The sequence below is a fragment of the Stenella coeruleoalba genome (genome assembly GCF_951394435.1).
Source record: "Stenella coeruleoalba genome assembly, chromosome: 4".
NCBI lineage: Eukaryota > Metazoa > Chordata > Mammalia > Artiodactyla > Delphinidae > Stenella > Stenella coeruleoalba.
The window spans coordinates 147,575,248-147,595,833 of NC_137149.1; the positions used below are offsets into that span (position 1 = coordinate 147,575,248).

Below are 20,586 nucleotides of genomic sequence, written 5' to 3' on the forward strand. Positions count from 1 at the left end.
AAATTCATTCATGTTGCATGCAATTTTCAGAAAATAACACATAGTATTAAATACCCTTCTCAACTGGACCTGCACCTTTCGTGTACATACCTGTATTTCCTTAAACATGAAGACACCCCACATTGCAGCTATAAATCCTGGACCCTTAAAAAAAAATAAGAACTTTATTTAAATTGGTTATTTTTCTGTGACTGTACTCTACACAAATACAGTAAGGTGGAGAGCTGATCTGACACTTTCCTCAAATAAACTTCTATTGTAAAAATATAACAATATTGTCAGGAAAAACTATTCATAATCTCAATCTGAGCTCACCATTGAGTTAAACTAAGTAGCGTTAGGGGAAAAAATGAAGACTTTTTTCCTTTTTTTTCTCTATGGTTTTCATTTTTATTATTTTGATGATGCTATAATATTTTATGCCATACAATGTGTTTCTTTAATGTGATTTATAATAAAATATTTTAATAAGCAAATAGTTTTTTTTTCTAGTAAACTAGTTCCTTAGGATTCTAGAAATGGGCTTAAGAGGAAAACGTGTATGAATAAACTTGTAACTTCCTTTGGCATTAAATAATATCATAACTAAAGAAATTTTAGTGTGTTCTTTTGGACCTGAAAAATAATGTGCATATGGGAGCAGCATGGACTTTAAGGTTCTCTTTAGCTGATATTACTGCACAGTAATCAGCTATGTCTCACATTATGCTCTAGTGAATGCTACAGATAGTATTATGGGAAGACGGGAAAACCGTGTAAGGAAAAATAAACGACAGGTTAGTGAGCAGGAGACAAAGACAGGAATGAGATAATACAGCACAAAAGAGAAGGAATGAGATGGAGAAAGGAAGATTCTGAAAACTGAAATAGCTGAGAACTTGAAGCTATTAAAGTTTATTAATTTTTTTCACTGAGAAAGGAAAACATTGGAATTTAGATTAATTGCAGTCTTTGTGTAGAAGGTGTACTGTATCAGCATTTTGACGATTCCTTTTCAAACCCTGCATACACTCTGGAAGAGTTTCAAATAAACAATCCCAGCCTGTTTTCCCCTCCACCACTCCAACTGTCTACATGACTGGTTCAGCAAAGCTGGACTCCACTCCTGGCAGGTGAGCAAAGCAATAGGAACACACTACTCTCTGTTTATTGGGATCTGGAAAAGTCAAGATCAAAAGAGCCAGAGAAATAGGTCAAAGGAACTGTCTTCTACCAATGACGCATGGTCCTAAGCCTCAAAATCCAAACCCAACAAGAAGCACCTGGGCCCTTTCGCAGATTCATAGTGACCTGGGGCAGGATGGGAGGAAATGATAGAATAGGGTGTAAATATTAATGCTGTCATGACAATCACTCAAGAATTTTATCCTCTTTAATCCCTTCAGAATACGTGGGAGAAGACAATACCAAGAGGTACCAAGCAGAAGTCTAAGTGTGCGCGGACCCTGGTTTGGCAAAGGACGGTCAACGGAGAAGGGCATCTTAAATAAGAGTCACAGCTGTCCTGGCCCTGGGATTGCGTCGTTTTCTATTGTAAACGAGTACAAATTACACATTTATAAGTCAGCCTTGGAAAAGAAGGTGAGCTTGAGCCATCTGGAGAAGCTCCACCTTCCTGAGAAGCTGATTCGGCCGTTCAATTCCTTGAGGAAGACCGGGACCACAGGTACCCAGCCCGCTGTCCTGCTACGTGGGCTGTTCTCCTTTCTTTCTCTTTTCCTTTTCTTTTTTTCTTTTTAATGGAATATTTGCCAATAAACAATGTAGATGCTGCTTTCAAGGAACTCTCAGTCTAGTCACCAATGGGTCCTAAGAATGGAAATACATGTCCTAGGGTAAAAGGGTATGCTGCTGGGACTTGAAAAACGTACTCTTGATGAAACAAGACTGACCGTATTCATAATTGTTAAAGCTGGGTGTCTTTGAAATTTTCCAGCAAAAAAAGTTAAAATTAAAACCAGTCTAGCTCTACCATGAAAATAAAATGAAGAAGAAGGTAAGATCCTGAAGGGCAGGGCCGAATCTTTTCTGCATACAGATAAGGCTGTCTTTGAACTAATGACAGTGAAACCAAGCAAGAGCCCAGTAGCAATAAAGACCTAGGCCCTCACCTCCCGGAAATACCTGTCCCTCCTGGAAACAATCCTCAGGGGCCAGAGGAAGCCACACGTGGTGGGTGAGACGCCTGCTTTCATCACAGTGTTTGAGAATCACGCTTCTGATGGGCAAGTCTCCAAATGCCACAGTGACCACTTCCACCGGCCCTTTGCCTACACCCCACCTGCCGTAGCCATTTATTTCCACAGAATTGGGCTTTACTGTCTTGTGCGAAGTCTTTACCATAACTTAATACAAGAAACAGGAGGAGGAAAACCATATCTCTATCTACTATAAAATTTTTGTGAAGAATATTATTTATTATTGTTCCACGTCCCCTGTATAAGGCCCCATAGGATAAATTCTATTAAGAATTTAGTGTTTAAAAAACAAAAGCGAACAAAATATTAGTGTTAGAAAATAACTGGTCTTTTCTGAGGAAATAATGTTACCAGTTAAAAAGAATTAGTTATCCCATTGTCTCACTCCCTTTTGCAAGCAAAAGTAAAACAGTGTTTAATCACATAACTATTTACTCTCTGTGTTATTTGCTGACTTTCTCACTTGTATCATAGTTTTCATTTTCTATTTGTATTTCTGTTTGTCTTGTGTGGCTTAATTCTATCTGTGTATTTTATACAAAAAGTGGCTTAAATTTGATGTGATTAATGACTGCATCTACTTTAATGTGTCATTCCTCCTTATGTAGTGGGATATGACTGTCAAATAACATTTGCATCCCTAGTCGAGGTGCACATCATACTGTATACTTCACTCTACAAATTTACTTTTAAGCATTTCACTGGTAAGTGATCTATCCCATTGCCCATTACATTTTCCTGTTATATGGTCACTTCTAGCATTAAATATCTTTGAAATAATGAGAAACAAACCCTTTCTGTGAAAAAATTTGGGTCGCCATTCCAATGATGAGGACTTAAACTTAAAAATATTCCTTATAGGGCTTCCCTGGTGGCGCAGTGGTTGAGAGTCCGCCTGCCGATGCAGGGGACGCGGGTTCGTGCCCCGGTCTGGGAAGATCCCACATGCCGCGGAGCTGCTGGGCCCGTGAGGCACGGCGGCTGAGCCTGCGCGTCCGGAGCCTGTGCTCCGCAACGGGAGAGGCCACAACAGTGAGAGGCCCGCGTACCGCAAAAAAAAAAAAAAAAAAATATATATATATATATATATTCCTTATAACTTGCTCAATTTTGATAACATTTTCCCGCAATAGAAATTAAGAATGTCAAAATGTGAGCCCTTTAAATTAAAAAAAAACCTAACCTATCAAAATAGTTCACTTTAGTGTACCACTAAATTCAAATAAAAAATAAAGCCAACAGTTTTATGAACACAGAACTGTCAAAATATGCTGTTTGAAACCCAGAATTTAAGTTAAAATTTAAGGATGTTTCAAACTTTTATGGAATTGTATTTTAGACCAGACGATGTGTTTGAAAATATCAGTTTTGTAGGTTTGCACAGGTGTGCTGCTAAAATGTTTTAGGCAAATTTTGTTTATGATGATGATTTAGGAAGCAGGGAGGCAGGTAAACAACTTAACAATCTAAGATACTAGAGTAGAAATAAGAGCTCAACGTTAAAGCAATTAATTCGTGTGTGTGTGTGTGTGTGTGTGTGTGTGTGTGTGTGTGTGTGTGTCTCGGTCCTAGTACCATAAGGAACCTGAAACATTCTAAATTGGATTCTATACTAAAGGCAAAATGTAGTCCTGCATGCAAGAAACTCTCTCCTGAGAAACACTGAGATGTCCACGTAGCCATGTTCTTTCAGACGACTCTGTCAGCTATTGCCTCAATTTTCTCATCTTCAAAATGGGCGCAAGCCTGACAATACCTGTCCTGCCTGTGTCAAAAGAAACATTTTTGTTTTTCTGTTACCTATGCGCTACAGGATTGGCACCTAAAAACATCAGATGAAGCAAACTGCATTACGAATGCATGATAAATGCTACCATCCAGAGACAATACTTTGCTTCAGCGCTTTCTGAAAGCCTTCCTTAAAATATTGACGGGCCCTATGAACAGGGGCCGAAATACTTTCTGTCTCACACGGCTGTCATGAGATTCAAGTGTGATGATACACACAAAAGCATTTTTTACATCTATAAACTGTTATATAGAGATGAATATTGTTATCAGTAGCAAATTACAATGTATCCCAAATGAAATTAGGTAAAACGTCCGAACAAAAACTGCAAGGTTATCAAAGATTAACAAACCTGCTAAAATGAGGTTAGCAATATTCCCTTAGAGATCAAGGACATGAGATTAGAGGGTATCAGTTTATCTACATGAATCTGTTATACTAATTATACTCCTGAAAAATTAAACTCCATGAGAGGCTTCAGTGATTCACTAAGAATGCTTGAGAAAAATGAGATTTACGTTTGAAAAACAAAAATTTGGAAAAGCAGTTCAGCTACTTACAGCAGTGATGATTGGAAAACTGACCACAGCGCTGAGGGAGTGGTTCGCTACGAACCAACAGCAGGTAGCAATGGCCCAGAGTATTCCAGACAGGAATCCTGAAACACACACACACCACACGTTTACCAACCACCTCCCCTCCTGAAAAATCCACACTCCAGGTAGAGCGGGAATGTTAAAGTGCTCAGATCAACACACTCCTATCAACACTGACGGCCAACATGGGTTTTTTAGCCATGTTTTAGGACCATTTTGGAAACCAAATGATTTCTCTTTTCTTGACTGCTGTGGGTGTAAAATCACCTTTTACCTTATTGACATGAAATCAAGTACCCAAAATAGTAGTTGAGGTAAAGATTGGGTAGTGGAGGGGGACCCAGGGAAGACACTGGGTCTGAACATATTCTGCAAACACCATTTACTCTAAACCATGACCATAAGGATCTGTGAAATTCAGAATGATGCTTAGCTAAGGGGAAAAAGACTCCTAGAATTTGAATAAAAATATCAGCTAAAAGTTTTGATACTTTAGCTAGGCATTCAGTAAATATTCTACCATTTTCTAAAATGGTATAGTGGTACCGTGGCACACTTTGTCTTCAATGAATTAGGCACTCAAAGTGAATCTCTGACATATGCTTTAGTTTGTTCTTTTTTTTTTTTTTTCTTTAAACTTTTTATATTTTGGAAACAATGTGAAACTGCAATTAGATCACACTTAGTAAACAAAACCAAAACATTTTAGTTTGTTCTTTAAAAGACTTTACTTGTGGACCTATATTCCAGATTGAATTATAGCAAACTTTTAAATAAGTGAGAAATTATAATTTCTCATTACATTTATAACACATATAATTTCTCATTATATGCACACACACAGATACATTACCATCAATGCCGTGTGGATTAAATTCAAAAGCATGTACATTTAACATGCCATTTTTAAGCTCAAAAATAATTTCTCCTAACTTTTTGGAGAAAATGTTTTCCCTAGTGACAATATAAAAAATATGTGAAATTCAAGATGATGCTTAGCTAAGGGGGGAAAAAAAACCCTCCTGGAATTTGAATAAAAATAGCAGCTAAAATTTTCAGGATACTTTAGCTAGACATTCAGTAAATATCCTACCATTTTCTATAATGGTATAGTGGTACCGTGGCGTACTTTGGCTTAAATGAATCAGGCACTCAGAGTGAATCTCGGACATATGCTTTATTTTGTTCTTTAAAAAATTTTACTTGTGGATCTATATTCCATATCGAATTATAGCAAACTCTTAAATAAGTGAGAAATTATAACTTTTCATTATATATACACTTTTTTTTTTTACCAATGCCTAACTGATTAAATCCAAAAGCATGTGCGTTTAACATAACTTTTTTAAACTTTAAAATAATTTCCCCTAAGTTTTTGGAGAAAATGTTTATTTTCCCAAGTGACTGGAGATTCATATTTGTTGACACTTTAAAAATATATACAGGACTTCCCTGGTGGTGCAGTGGTTAAGAATTCGCCTGCCAATGCAGGGGACATGGGTTTAATCCCTGGTCCAGGAAGATCCCACAAGCTGTGGAGCAACTGAGCCTGTGCGCCACAACTACTGAGCCCACGAGCCACAACTACTGAAGCCCACGTGCCTAGAACCTGTGCTCTGCAACAAGAGAAGTCACCAAAATGAGAAGCCCATGCATCTCAACGAAGAGTAGCCCCCGATCACTGCAAATAGAGAGAGCCCGAGGGCAGCATAAAGTCCCAACACAGCCATAAATAAATAAATAGATAGATAGATAGATAAATAAAAATATAGAGAGAGCGCCAGGACTCTGACTCTTAATATACATCCTTAGTTGGTGAAGAAGAAATACTAAAGTCTGATAGTCAGTACACAAGATGTTTCAGCACAGGAAATAATCTTAGATTCATTGTTCAATTTCTAGGTTCTGTAATAATGACTTGGCATTTCAAACCCAGTTTCATGTTTTGTTTGTTTGTTTGTTTTTTGTTTTTTTTTTGCGGTACGCGGGCCTATGGCTCACGGGCCCAGCCGCTCCGCGGCATGTGGGATCTTCCTGGACCGGGGCACGAACCCGCGTCCCCCGCATCGGCAGGCGGACTCTCAACCACTGCGCCACCAGGGAAGCCCCAGTTTCATGTTTTTTAAATCCTTCATATTTGGTGGTGAACTGGGCCAAAGTCACCGAGGGAATGAACACATACGCACACAGACGCACAAAAACGGACACACACAGAGAATGGCTTGGTTTCCAGAAGACGATTATTCAAGCTAAATGAATAGGGCATGATGCTTTCACTGATTTACTTCACAGAGTAAGAAGAGTTTCTGTCGTTAATATTCTTACCTGGCAAGACTGCTTTGGGATATAGTTTAGGATTATTTTTCATGGCTATACAGTAGGCCAGAAAGTAGACTGTACTTGCAAGGAAGATGCCACTGAAGTGTGCAAAAACGTAGTCTAAATCTGGAAATACAGGTTAGAAAACTCTCAAGCATATCAGTTTAGTCATTTCACATACATCCAGAGTCCTAAGAATAAAACAAACTCACTCAAATCAACCTTAAATGTAAAGGAAGCATTAATTCTCTTTCATCATCTACATGTTATTTATATAGAATTTTAATTAACATATTTAAAATAGTAAGAAGTTAGTTACTATAATCAAATCTAAAAGACTGGCTTTTATGATTATCTTGGAAAGCTAAATAAGAAACGACAAACATTATGTGAATATAACGTTCATATCTCCTTTTTAATTTTTTTTTACATCTTTATTGGAGTATAATTGCTTTACAATGGTGTGTTAGTTTCTGCTGTATAACAAAGAACATATTTCCTTTTTTAAGAATCGGTATCAGACCTAATTTTACTGATGGCTATAGCCATTGTAGCAAATTTCCAAGTAGACTGTAGTTGGGGGATGGTGTGTAAAAAAATTTTAGAAGTGCTAATTTTTTATGGTGTATTGATCAATCTGGAGACAAGCTTCCAGGCTGCAGATGGCAGCCACCCAGGCAGCTATACAGAAGGACATTCAGGAAGTCATTCCAAAGAGGATTTTATTTGTTTTCTATAAACCTAATTACACAGGGGAGTTAATAACACAGATGGTGGCCCAATATCTGAGAAATCCAACTCCACTGACTATTTAAAGCAGAGGGTCCTTTGGCCAAACAGATGGGTGTAATGCAGGTTCTTGACTGGGAAGGTCACACTGGGCTCGATGTCTCAACTAAATTTGGAGAAAGATGAGTGGCCCTGTTTAGCCAGAAAATCTCGAAAGTCAAAGGGTTTGTCTCTTCTTCTAAAGTCTTAAATCCTACTTCTGAGTCATATCACAACACATCCACCCAAAGACCACCAGAAAAGGCAGCATAATCTAGTGATTAAAACACTGACAACCTGGTGGGACTCATCAATCCACCACTTGTTAACTTGGAGACTTGGGTAAGTTACCTACTCTCTCTCTGTCTTAATTTTCTCAATTGTAAAACCGGAATAATAATGGTATCCAACCAGTAGGGCTGCTAGGAGGGTCCCTTGAGTTATTACTGTAACTAGAACAGCGCCCAGCACAGAGCATATACCATTTATGTGACTGTTAAATAAGTGACATTAAAAAAATAGGCCCCCTTGAATTATTTTTGAATAAATTGGAATAAAGTGTCTCTCTATCAGACGACATCTGAGTTGTCATAAGAAAGATCCCTAAGAACTGATTGTACTATTTATGGGAAGAGATTGTTGAGGACATTGTTTATTATGTCCCAGTACCAAGAACAACTGTACTCCTGAACAATTAGTTGTTTTTATCCTGTGTTTGCTGAATTCTGGGACTGATCTGATTCCCTTTGTGGCTGTAAGAAATCTTAGAGCCAAATGATGACTCATCAGTAGCAAGTGTACAAGTGTAGCACAGTTTTCCGACTCATTCGTGGCTCTTTAATTTTGTCACTCTTTTTTCCTTCTCTCTTAATTTATCCTATGCTATTCTACTTTTGTTAGTTTTTATTTTATCTTTAAAATGAAAAGAATAAAAATACAAAAGGTATTTGTATAAAATCTTTAAAAAAAGACAGAAATTAATAAAAGTTTGAGTACTGTTCGTGGGGCTGAATATAAAATGGAAGAAACAGACCATGGTAGTCACTCAAAGTCTATCTGCTCCTTTAGAGTTCAAATCCCAGCTTCTCCATCAATCTTTCCCTCATGACTTGCGCTCCAGAAGTCTCCCTTATCGGATCACAGATGACATTCATTTCCTGTGCCACGGATGTAGAACTGTCTTAACCACAATATCATTCTTTTGTCGTTTCGTGGGTGTAAGCCACGTTTCAGTATAATCACAGGATCCTGAATTAGACACTCTCACCTCCTCGGAGCCTGCAGAAGGCTGGTGCACACTGTGTGGAAGTGACGTCTTGAGAGATTAATTCTAGCGCTAGAAACTGAGATAATCTGGCAGCATTACATTGGGCCTTTCAATGCGTTACTCGTGCTCGAAAAATGATATACTAAGCAGGCTATATTTTGACCTTTATTTGATTTTAAAGTACTATGTGCTACACTTCAGGGTTTTTTTTTTTTTTTTTTTTTAAAGAGAAGAATACATATTTTCCTAGAGATCATCAAACTGGAAAATAATCTCCAAATCTTGCAGCAAAGCCAGAAACCATGTGTTAAGATCCAAGTAGCTGAAACGAATCCTGACTAAAATTGATTCTATTTGTATGTTAAAGATCACATGAAAATATTCCAACAGTCCTTTATTTTTAGTTTCCCGTGCCCTTCTAACTCACCACTTGCAAGGACAAAGTAAGATCAAATCTGATGAAATGAAATTTTATTTTAAGGCACGCCGAGAAAATCTAGACATAAAATTCTCTCTGTGTCTGTCTGGGCTTCCTCCCTCCCTAATGTGAGGTACGCATCTGCATTACACTTTAACTGGAGCTTCTTAGAATGGGAGTGCTTGCCTGACCGGAAAGATCAATTTCTTTTTTGCTCCTGATGCTACCAATGTATGATAACTTCTTAAAAGACTTGTTCTTTCCCAGCTCTGCAGCGGGCCATGGTGACCTGCTGCTCCTTTGCAGCTGCTTACGGTGGACTATGTGTCCTTGGTGAACTTTACGTAAAATATCGGTACGTCATTTTGATGTACGATCCTTTGTCTCGGAAAAGTATGTGACAGTGCGTTTGCCTTTTAACAGGTGGAACGGTTCTCAGAGCTTCTGAGAGTCTGTCTCCTGGGCTATAATCCTCAGTTTGGCTCAGATAAAATTCCCTTTTTTCGCTTCTTCACTTGACTGTTAATTGAATTTTCATCGACAAATCTATGTACCAGTATCCACCACAGTCCCATTCTTTTTATACTCTTAACTAGATACATGGGTATTGAGTTTAGTTATAAAGTAAAATAACTTTTTCCTCTCACCGTTCTGACTTGCCCCTGCATATATACTATCATTTCTCTTGCTGTGGTCCTTGATGTAAATGATTGGCACAAATGTGGATCCATAGAGTATTCCAGATATTACCGCGAGACTGCAGCCCCTTAAAAACAAATAAATCACTATTCATCTGGGCCCAGAGCAATGTTTCTGCCAAACGCACACATGGAATCGTATCAAAAGCATGCTTCAAAATGGAAATCACAAGGCATTGTGTAGCCATCACCCATCAATCTCAAGTGGGGTGACAAGCAAAAGCCCCAGGAGTGCCCTGCAGGGTCGAGGTATCTGACGCCACCTTGCTGTGATGCAGCTTCCGTCCTCCACCATCTAATGGTGGAAGGACATGATTTACAGACGCTGCAGTGGATTATCATGATAAATTGTCATTACGTAGGTGAGAGTATTGTCATCATATTCTACAGGCGACATAAATAAACCTGGCTCTCTTGTTAAATTATGCAGTATTTGTAGACTGACACCGTGCCCTATGCTTCTTTTTTAAACCCTCTGTGACAATAGCACAGATAATAATAATGACTAGAATAGACTAAGGACCAAACACACGTTTGTTCAAAACAACTGCTGAGATCCACAGACTTGCCTATGTCTTAGGCATGGTCAAGGGGAAGTGCTGATTTAATAACATAATTTAAGAAACCTTTTTTTTTTTTTTTTTTGTGCTGACAACCTGTGGGATCGTAGTTCCCAGACCAGGGATTAAACCCTGGCCCCCTGCAGTGAAAGCGCCAAGTCCTAACCCTGGACTGCCAGGGAGTTCCCTAACAAAATAATTTGAATATTTCAGGTAAAACATTACTTCCTGTAAGAAGAAAACGTTTTGCCTTAAGCACTAGGGTCACGTTGATCCCTCAGACTTGGGCCATATCTGCGTGAAGCAAGGGCTTCCAGTGGTTTTGGCAGGGAGGTAAATAATATTTTGCAACAATCCCTTTGGCTTAATATAAAGAACAATAGCATGAAACAGGAAAGAGTTTTAGGCAAAAACCATACCTTTCCAAGCTTGAAAACAAATGCTTAGGGACTTCCCTGGTGGTCCAGTGGTTAAGACTCCACGCTTCCACTGTAGGGGTCATGGGTTCGATCCCTGGCTGGGGAACTAAGATCCCACATGCCGCAGGGTGTGGCCCCCCCCCAAAAAATGAAGTCTATTTTAGTGGTGTTTTAAGGAATATGAGACTGTAGGTACTCACATGGCCAGTGAGCTCTGTTCATGATGGAAACCCCTGCATCCTGGGGAGGCCTAGACCATCTGGTCCTGGATGAGGGTCCCAAATGCGGACCAGAGTAATAGACTAGGCTGGCCAATGAGACAACTGAAAACGTTCTCCTTAACAAATATTCCCTTAACAAAGGCAATGCTTTGTGAAAAATGTTTTGTTTGATATATCTATTTTATTCCAAAGCAAAAATAGCAACATATTTATTTCTTCCAAAGCGTGTGGGTTAGTTCATTCTTTCATTCATTCCATTTATTCAAATATTTATTGAGCATCTATTATGCACCCAGTACTGCCTCTTTCCCACTGTGAGGTCACTGTATATACTAACAGAGGACATGCCTCCTATTCTTGAGGTGTCACCACAGAAAGTCTAAAACATCCCTCAACTGAAAAATGCAAGCTACATACTATTACATGTCCATATTTCTTATATAAAATATACAAAATTTTCATACATAAAACATAAACATTCTCATATTTCTCTGTCAGCCCCCAAAACCCTAAAATATAAGGGCTGTCATTGAACCTAACTCTCCTGGTCTTGATACAAAGAATTGGGGGTGGGCGCTAGGGCCTACACAGACACAAAATATTCTACTGTATTTGACAATAAATATCTTGGGATTATAAAACTGTCTGACACACGAGTGGAGGGATTTCCAGTGGAGAGCATCCTGGATAATGTAATGGAGACGTGGCCCTAATTCGACTGGGATGGCTGGGAGCATACTGGCCATTATACTCTGTGGCCTATGGTTTTACTTTACTTTGCTTTTTCTTTTTTTTTTTTAACTTTACTTTTACTTTAGGCATGAAAGTCCTGCAAAATGAGATTGCTTTTGTCAGCTACTTATTGGCTAGAGACACTGCAGTGGCTTAGGAATTCCTTGGAGCACCGAGGCCAAGGTTCTCTGTACCTTAAAATTCAGCAAGCGACCCGAAAGTCTCTCTACCATGGAGCTAGGAAGTCAAAGCTTGTGTTACCATTTTCGTCTTGAACTCAGATGAATATGACTTCACTCTTGCTTTAACCAAATATAAAACAGAATAAGAGAACCTTTTCTTACACTAAGCGGTTTTGCACTGTAGAAAGTTTATCCACCCAGGAATGTTCAGGATCGGGGTCTTGAGTTTTGTTAACCACCTATTGAAAACATTGGCAAAAATCAAAAGGAAAACAGCATTCAACTGATAACCACACTGGTGACAAGAAGATGTTCAGCGTTTTTCTCTTCTCTCTCAAACGCACTTTAAAATATGACCACGTCACCCTGCATACTGATTCCGTGGGCATCTCTAGACTCAGATGTTTCTGATTCTGTTTCTCTGTCACTCAGAATGGTCTGGCAGTGGGCAACTTCTCTGTTCAAATGCTTTTCACAGTTTATTAAATGGCTATTTTGATACACCTGTCAAAGCTAACAAAAGTTATTAATGCTTGCATTCTATTTGCAAATTTTAATAACTTGTAAAGAAATTAGAACTTAGACTCTTCTACTGTGGAATACCTAAGATCAGTAGGCATATTGTTATCCAGCCTCTTTAACTATATTAGCTAACGAAACATTTCCAGCCTTGTTTTGAGATTAGCTAATATTCTAGGTCAGGAAAAGTTATGAGCAAATTCAGAATATTTCTGCTATTGAATGTAAGCATCTTTGTCTCCTGGCTGAAGTTTCCTTGATGCCATACTCCTAAAGCTTTCATAAGAGATGAGAAACTATTGTACATCTGAATTCTTCGTTATGTGCTAAGTCAAGCTTTCCTTTGGCAATCATGCTTTCTCACCCCACGAGCCACTCGTGATGTATAGCAGCATCGTAACCAATACTTTCCATGTATCTTTAAACTTAAGTTTGCTTACATACTTCCATCTTGATGGAAAAATCTAAGGTCGTTAGCCTTCTCTGTGGCTTTTGCCAAGTTGCATTTATTTTCCTTTCTTCCCCCTTTGTTTGCAGGGAAGGTGGTTAGGAGGTATCTGGGTCCCTAAAGTGGGCAAGGAATACCAGACACCTTCTCCCCATCCCACTCCTTCATTCTCTCTGAAACATCTCCCTGATCAGAGACGCCTACGGATCAATACATCTTTCCTCTAACACCTAAGCTACTTATCATTTGACTTTAGTGTCAATTTAACTAAGGTTTCTGTCACCTTAGTTGATAAAAGTTTTGATAGGGGAAGAAGGAAGGGGAAGAAGCAATTCATTTTGAAGTAAAGAGTAGAGGCAGCGCCTTCCAGGGGGGCAGCGCCTCTGTGTGTGGGTGGGAGGTGGCGGCAGCCAGCACTGGGCCCTGGGCAGGCACACGAGACACTCAGCATCCGTGGTGCTGGAGTCTGTGCTCATGGCCGTGGCGGTTTGCCCTGGAACCACTTCTGTATGTGGAGCCGCTGGCACTAGTGCTGCGGCTGTCTTGTAAAGGTTGCCCCTGTTTAACCTAGACTTGCTATTCCAGACTAATGTATATTCTTCAGGGTCAAAACAGTGACTCCTTACTTATTTCCTGTCTTCACCTTTGAGTGGAATGGGATACGGCAGAAAAGAGAAATAGAAGAAAGTCAAGTCTAATTCCCACTTTCGTGTGATTTGATTTACCCTTTCACTGGCTTTGTCTTATCTGTGGCCCCTGCCCTCTCCCAATCCTACTTTAAAGCCTCCTTCCTCCCCCTTTCTAAAGTCATTTTCGTGTTCCTTCTCAGTATTCAGTGTTCCCGTACTGCGGAAATCCTTAAGTTACTTCAATATATGGGCTTGTGTGCACATCTCCTAGTAGGGATCTACCGTTAATAAAAAGAAGTAGACCTCTGTATTTGTTGAGCATCTTTACTGTGGAAACATTGATGGCTACATAGACCTAGCCATAATAAATATGCTAAAATATTTCAGATAGCCCTGATTTTAAAAAAATACCCCATTACCCGCTTATCTGCATTCAAATTCATGCATTTTCCTTTCGTCTTAATTATACGTTTCAGATCAAGGTGGTTCTCATTCTCTACTCACATGCTCTGTTATTAATGGTGTGGTGTCCACAGAATATGTGGTATTTGGTATTTTGCTTTTGATGAACAAAAATATGAAAGCACTGCAAAGAAAATAAATTTTAGTGACATTTATCACAACCCTGGTTCACATTAAGTTGCCTGAACTTAAGGGAAAACATCGTATCTTAATGATACGATGATTACTTCCAAACTGCCTCTTCAGGGGTCCTGCCATTTCTCCAGCACCGCTGTTCTCTTTGACATCTCTCCTTGTCTTCAATTACAACAGCTTAAAAGCTAGACTCATAAGCTTCCCTCCCAAATCAGATCTTTCTCCTGATTTTCTTGTTTCAGTCAATGGCCCCATCTTTCTTTTTATTCATGCTTAACCCTGGAATCACACGGTAAAAAACACAAATGGAAACACCTTGAAATAATATATCTCACCTGTTCTATTGACAACCCCCCCCCCCAAAGCTTAACATCCTCAATTGGACAAACTCGAGGAGATAAGTACCACTGGTGTGAGTGCAGAACTGTGTGACCCCTGCAGGGGAGACCCTGAGGCCATGTACTAAAGGCATAGGTGTGTCCACTCTTGTCCCTACCAGTCCCGCTCCGGGACCTCTAACACAAGCACAGACACACTCAGGTGAGCCGACCTTCATGATCATCCGGTGGAATATGACACAGCCACAAAAAAGGAATGAGGATGCCCTCTGTGCTCTGATATGGAAAGACCTCCAGAGTATATTTTAAGAGATAAAAACACACGTAAGCCTAATGCCTTTTTGCCCTTTAACCTCTCTCTCCCAAGGCACTGACTATTCATGTCCAGTATCTTTGTAACAAATGCCTCACTGACCTTGACTTTTGAACCACACCAAAATGCTAAAATATGTTAAAATATTAAATTAACTGAAGGAAACTAACAACTTTGGTATACTTTTGATATTCCTTTTTAAAAACACTTGCATGGTTCAAAAGTTAAAGCAATATAACAAGTTTTCAAAGCACACATGAGACTGAAATAGTATAGGTAGCTGAGTGCAGACCAGTGAACCCAGATATGCTATCTTTTGTACAAAAATTTAAAATGTCGAGTTAGCTTCCTTAGTTCAGTCTCTTGGCTGCTTTATAAACGTGAATGGTTCCATATTCCCTTCCATAGGAAATTCAAGTTTTGCTTTGATTTTTACTGCTCTCTGCTTCATGCCCCGTTCAACCTTTCTCAACATAATTCTCCCATGGACTTCTTTCCCTGACCAGCCCCTGCTCCAAGCTTGTACGTCCCGCTTGTGAGCCTTCCTTAGCTGGACATACCGTGTCCTCACCTCTTACCCAAACTAGAGAAGACGTGAAGTGCTGACTGTGAGAAGGGAGCCCCACCCCCGGCTGGTCCTCCCCTATTGTCCTCTTCTCTGAATTCCCAAAACACTGAGAATCGTCATCACACGGTCCAGACCATCTGCCACAGGTCCATGTAATCTTTTTTCTCTAAAGACTTTCCAATTCAATAGAAGATAGGAACCACATTTTCCATCTGCTTCAAGGTCCTCGAAGTACCTGACACTCAGTAAAATTGAATGCATAAAACCTGATTATATGTGTCTATCTTAATTGTTAAATAGGCATGTGTGTGCGCTCATATATATGTTAATTCGCAAAGCTAACATTAGACACTGCAACTGCATTTTCTCCTCAAAGTTACCATGAAAACCCTCTGCTTTGTATAGACCCATCTGTTTTTCTAATAGCAATAGAGGATGATATGTTAGAAATATACTTGAAGGACACAGAGAAAAGCCCTAGAGTGCTTCTTCAAACAACTGTGTGACCCTCCAACAAATCACTTAACCTCTCTGACCCTCAACTTTTTTCATCTAAAAAATGGGGAGGGACTTCCCTGGTGGCGCAGTGGTTGAGAATCACCCGCCAATGCAGGGGACACAGGTTCAAGCCTTTGTCTGGGAAGCTCCCACATGCCACAGAGCAACTAAGTCCGTGCACCACAACTGCTGAGTCTGCACTCTAGAACCCGTGAGCCACAACTACTGAAGCCCACGTGCCACAACTACTGAGCCCACGAGCCACAACTACTGAAACCTGTGTGCCTAGAGCCCGGGCTCCGCAACAAGAGAAGCCACTGCAATGAGAAGCCCGTGCACCACAACAAAGAGTTGCCCCCGCTCGCCACAACTAGAGAAAGCCCGCGCGCAGCAATGAAGACCCAATGCAGCCAAAAATTTTTTTAAATAAATAAATAAAATAAAAATGGAGATATACCCACTTTACAGAACTGTGATGAGAATTAAATAGTAATGGCTACAAAATTCTCGGGGTATTTTTTGGCACATGATAAAATCTCAAAATATGTTAGTTGAGAAGTTTCACTACAAATTGGATGGGAGATGGGGTGCTGAGCATGAGGAAGAAATGAAGACTAAGGAATCAGTGGTCTGAGCCTGTATACTGGACATGAAATGGGTGAGTCAGAAAGAAGAATCCAGCTCGATTAGGTCAAGAGGGAATCCGGTGGCACTAAGTTAGGACAAGGTCATGAGATGTATCTTATGGATATGAACATAAAGGCAAATAGGTCACAAGGTCTTCTGGGCTACAGACTTGAAGAACTTGGTACAGTGTGTCAAACACAAAGTTCCATGATGGAGTCTGTGAATGCTTTCAAAAGCATGGGAAACTTTAAAAATAAATCAATATGTTATACGCAAGGGTACTTCTCTATACTTCCAACCTTGCCAATTTCCCTAGATTTGCAACCCTATACACTTACTATTAGTAAAACTCACGTGTGTGTCTACACTGACAACTGATTTCAACAAGCATCTATTATAGGTCAAGCACTGTGCAGCGAAGTCTGATAGTGATGGTGGGAGAAATGGTGCACAAAGAAAATAACAGACTTTGTCTTTCAGGATCTCATAGTTTAAGGATACAGAGGGTTGTCTGAATAATACAACACAGACCCTGAGAATGTGGGTAATAGAAGAAGTGTAAAATACAATGGGAGACTAGGGGTGATCCATTCTATTGATAATTAGGAAGAAGAAAATCAAGAAAACTTCATACAGAATGGGAAATCTTAACTGATATTTCAGGGAGGCAGAGGAAAGGGCTTTTGGGGCTGAAGGAAGTGTCGGGTATGATAAGTAATCCTGGGTCAGTGAACTGACAACCCAGGGCGAAACTGTGCTGGGAAGAAGTGCTGAATCTCTAACTGTGGAGGACACGGTGGATTAACAAGACAGATTTATTCTGAATCCAGTGGGGAGCCTTCAGGGGTTCCTAAATAGAAGAGTGATGTCCTGATTTGAGAGCAGATACAAGCAAGTCATACTGGCAACAGGAAAGAATGGAACTAGGGAACTGAGATGTGAGATTTTTACGGTATACAGGTGGGTAGGTAGTATGGGACCGAGGGAAAAGAGAGGAGGAACCTGTGAAAGATTCAGAAAGAATTTTACAGGATTTGATATGGGGTCGGGTACAAAGGAAAAAAAATTCAAGATGCCCGAGGTTCTGAATTTGAATGACTGTGGCTAATACCTTCTACGGAGAGAAGGAACGCAGGAAGAGGGGCCAGTGTTCAGGGAAGGCTAAAGTAAGAAAAGTAATTCTGAGTGGGAAATGTTGAAGGCAAATAGAAAGGAACCAGCAGCCCAGGGTTTGTGCAGGGCTGACCTTGTGCCTGACCTGGCAGGGTCCCCTTCCACAGGTAGCCCCACCTGAGACAGAGTAGGAGGCACCCGGGGGGCATGCACGTCGAGATGTTTAGCCTGATCCGCAGTTCTCTGAAGAAAGCTAACCGCTAGAATCAAAGATCTGGGCTTCCTCACAACACAGCTCTACAGAGGAAGCAAGTTAAGGAAGTAGAGTAGATTCAAGGATAATTCAAAGCCTTTTTTTAAAAAATTTTAATTTATTTATTTTTGGCTGCATTGGGTCTTCATTGCTGTGCGCAGGCTTTCTCTAGTTGCTGCGAGTGGGGGCTAATCTTCCTTGTGGTGCACGGGCTTTTCACTGCTGTGGCTTCTCTTGTTACGGAGCACGGGATCTAGGCACGTGGGCTTCAGTAGTTGTGGCACACAGGCTCAGTCGTTGTGGCTCGTGGGCTCAGTAGTTGTGGCACATGTGCTCAGTAGTTGTGGCATGTGTGCTCAGTAGTTGTGGCTCGAGTGCTCTAGAGTGCAGGCTCAGTAGTTGTGGCACATGGGCTTATTTGCCCCGAGACATGTGGGCTCTTCCCGGACCAGGGCTCGAACCAGTGTCCCCTGCATTGGCAGGTGGATTCTTAACCACTGCGCCACCAGGGAAGTCCTCAAAGCCTTTTTTTAATTGAAAAGGAAATCTGTCTTCTTGTGAACTCCGACTCCTGGGTCTTCACTGAAGCATGTCTAAGAGAGTGTCCTGGACTTGTTTCTTGGCATCCGCTCCACTTCCACCCTGAACCATGGGAACTAGAAGACTGAAAACTACATTTGCCCAAACTGTGCTTCATCCCGGCTTTGCCAGCAGTGGGGGTGGGGTGGGGTCAGGCATCATCTTGCCTTGGGTGGCTGCAGGGGTGTCAGCAGCTCAGGGCAGACACATTTCTCCCCACAGTGCCAGCTGGGGTGGGTGCCCTGGGGCTTTGGGTGATGCCACCTTCTCCCTTTGCTCTTTTGGGCTTTATAACACTTTTTGTCAACAATTCCCTGTGCTATATCCTCTGCTGTTTAAGATACCTGGGGTGGTTTTGGATATGGAAACTGACTGATACTTAACCTGGATAACACGTAGGGAAGATGTAAGGCTAGACATGACCTTAGCAACGCTTTACAATTGACTGTCCAGAGAATGGGAGCAACTCTTTCCATTTTAAAAAGAAAAGCAACATCCTAAACCAATGTAACCAGATTCCAAGTTTCCTTATACTGGCTATGAAACTCCAAGTCATTTCAATGAATTCCTTTCAGAACAAACTGATTTAACAGAGTTAAAATGGAAAGGTTCCAGAAATTCCTTTTAGTAAAGGGTAAAAAATATTAACAAACAGAAAACTCAGTTAAATAGAGTCGAGAGAGCGGAATGGGGAGCTCACATGCCCTGTGCTCATAGCAGAGCCCAACGGGAAAGAGACAGACCCCTCTTCCTTCCTGGCCAGGCCTCAGCCAATGGACAGCCATGGACTCCTCGTTTACTATAACCCTCCCAACTTCCTGTGTCCTCTATAAAAGCGTTCTCCTTCCCTTGATGTGAGGGACTTGTACTGGCTCGCCATGGTTGCAGACCCTGAACTGCAATTTTCTGCTGGTCCTGAATAAACCCATTTTTGCTGGGGACAATCTGGCCGTCTATTTGTTTCAGGTCAACAAGAGAAACTTAGAAGAGAGCCAGGATGCACCACAGAAGAGATCACCTCATTTTCCTGCCTCAGACCAAGATCCAGACTAAGTTGGGTGACTCCCAGACACGCTGGCTAGTTAACTGTTGAGTTGGACAACATAGACCCAAAGGGGTAACAGTAACCAAACATGAAATAGTTATTAATTAAAAGAGTGACTGTTGTAATTAAAATTACCCACCATATAGAGCACTAGCCATGTGTCTAGCCCTATACATGGCACTGAACATATTTATTTAATCCTCAAAATATTATTAGCCCCACTTTATCCCCAGATGAAGAAACCAAGGTTTAGAGAAATTAAGTGATTTGCCCAAGGTCACACAAGTAGAAGTGATAGAACGTGGATAATTTGTAATTTTAGAGAATGTACACTTTCTAAAGGGAGAAGGAACATGGAGAAAAACAAAGCCTGATGGAGTGGATAAATTGGCCTCAAATTATCATTACGTCAAGACGAAGGCATTCTACGTTCCAATTTTGGGGCGTAAAGAAATGTTTTCTGAGAGAGCTCTTCAAAGCTTGAATGCTCTGTGAATTGTACAAAATATACAAAATTGCCTCTAACCAAAAATGTCAAGAATCTGCTATTTTAGAATAATCAATGTTATTTCCTGTCCGATTGGCCTGGAAGAACTCTCTAAGGCAACATTTCAACGACAAAGAGATTGTTCCTGAATGTGGTTGGAGAAAAGCCATCAACTGCAGGAGGAAGGGAAATACAGTGTTCTTTCCCTGAAGAGTAAAAAAGACTAAAACCTTCACAGGCAATATTATCCATTATGAGAGGTGCTGACAGGAAACACAGATGGAGTCTAGAGAGGAAAAGGGACCGAATCTAAGGTGACCTAATTCTGGGATGGTTTCATGGGCTGAACACTTCCATTCAGTGAATATAACTAGACATCCCCAAACAGGTATTTACATGAGTGTG

General features: G+C 40.5%; 1 protein-coding gene across 2 annotated transcripts in view; it reads right to left on the reverse strand.

The window, feature by feature from the left end:
• The window catches only part of TMEM144 (transmembrane protein 144), a 48,806-nt gene that overhangs the window by 13,274 nt on the left and 14,946 nt on the right, over nt 1-20,586 (reverse strand). The window contains exons 6-11 of one of the 2 annotated variants that reach the window (XM_079919721.1): nt 14,268-14,349; nt 12,330-12,406; nt 10,003-10,121; nt 6,909-7,028; nt 4,548-4,645; nt 91-144 (exon numbers count right to left, since the gene is read on the reverse strand). In XM_079919721.1, coding sequence (XP_079775847.1) covers nt 91-144; nt 4,548-4,645; nt 6,909-7,028; nt 10,003-10,121; nt 12,330-12,406; nt 14,268-14,349 — 550 coding nt within the window. Of the gene's footprint in view, nt 1-90; nt 145-2,990; nt 4,646-6,908; nt 7,029-10,002; nt 10,122-12,329; nt 12,407-14,267; nt 14,350-20,586 lie in introns of both variants that reach the window. The other variant, XM_079919722.1, reaches the window with a different exon arrangement.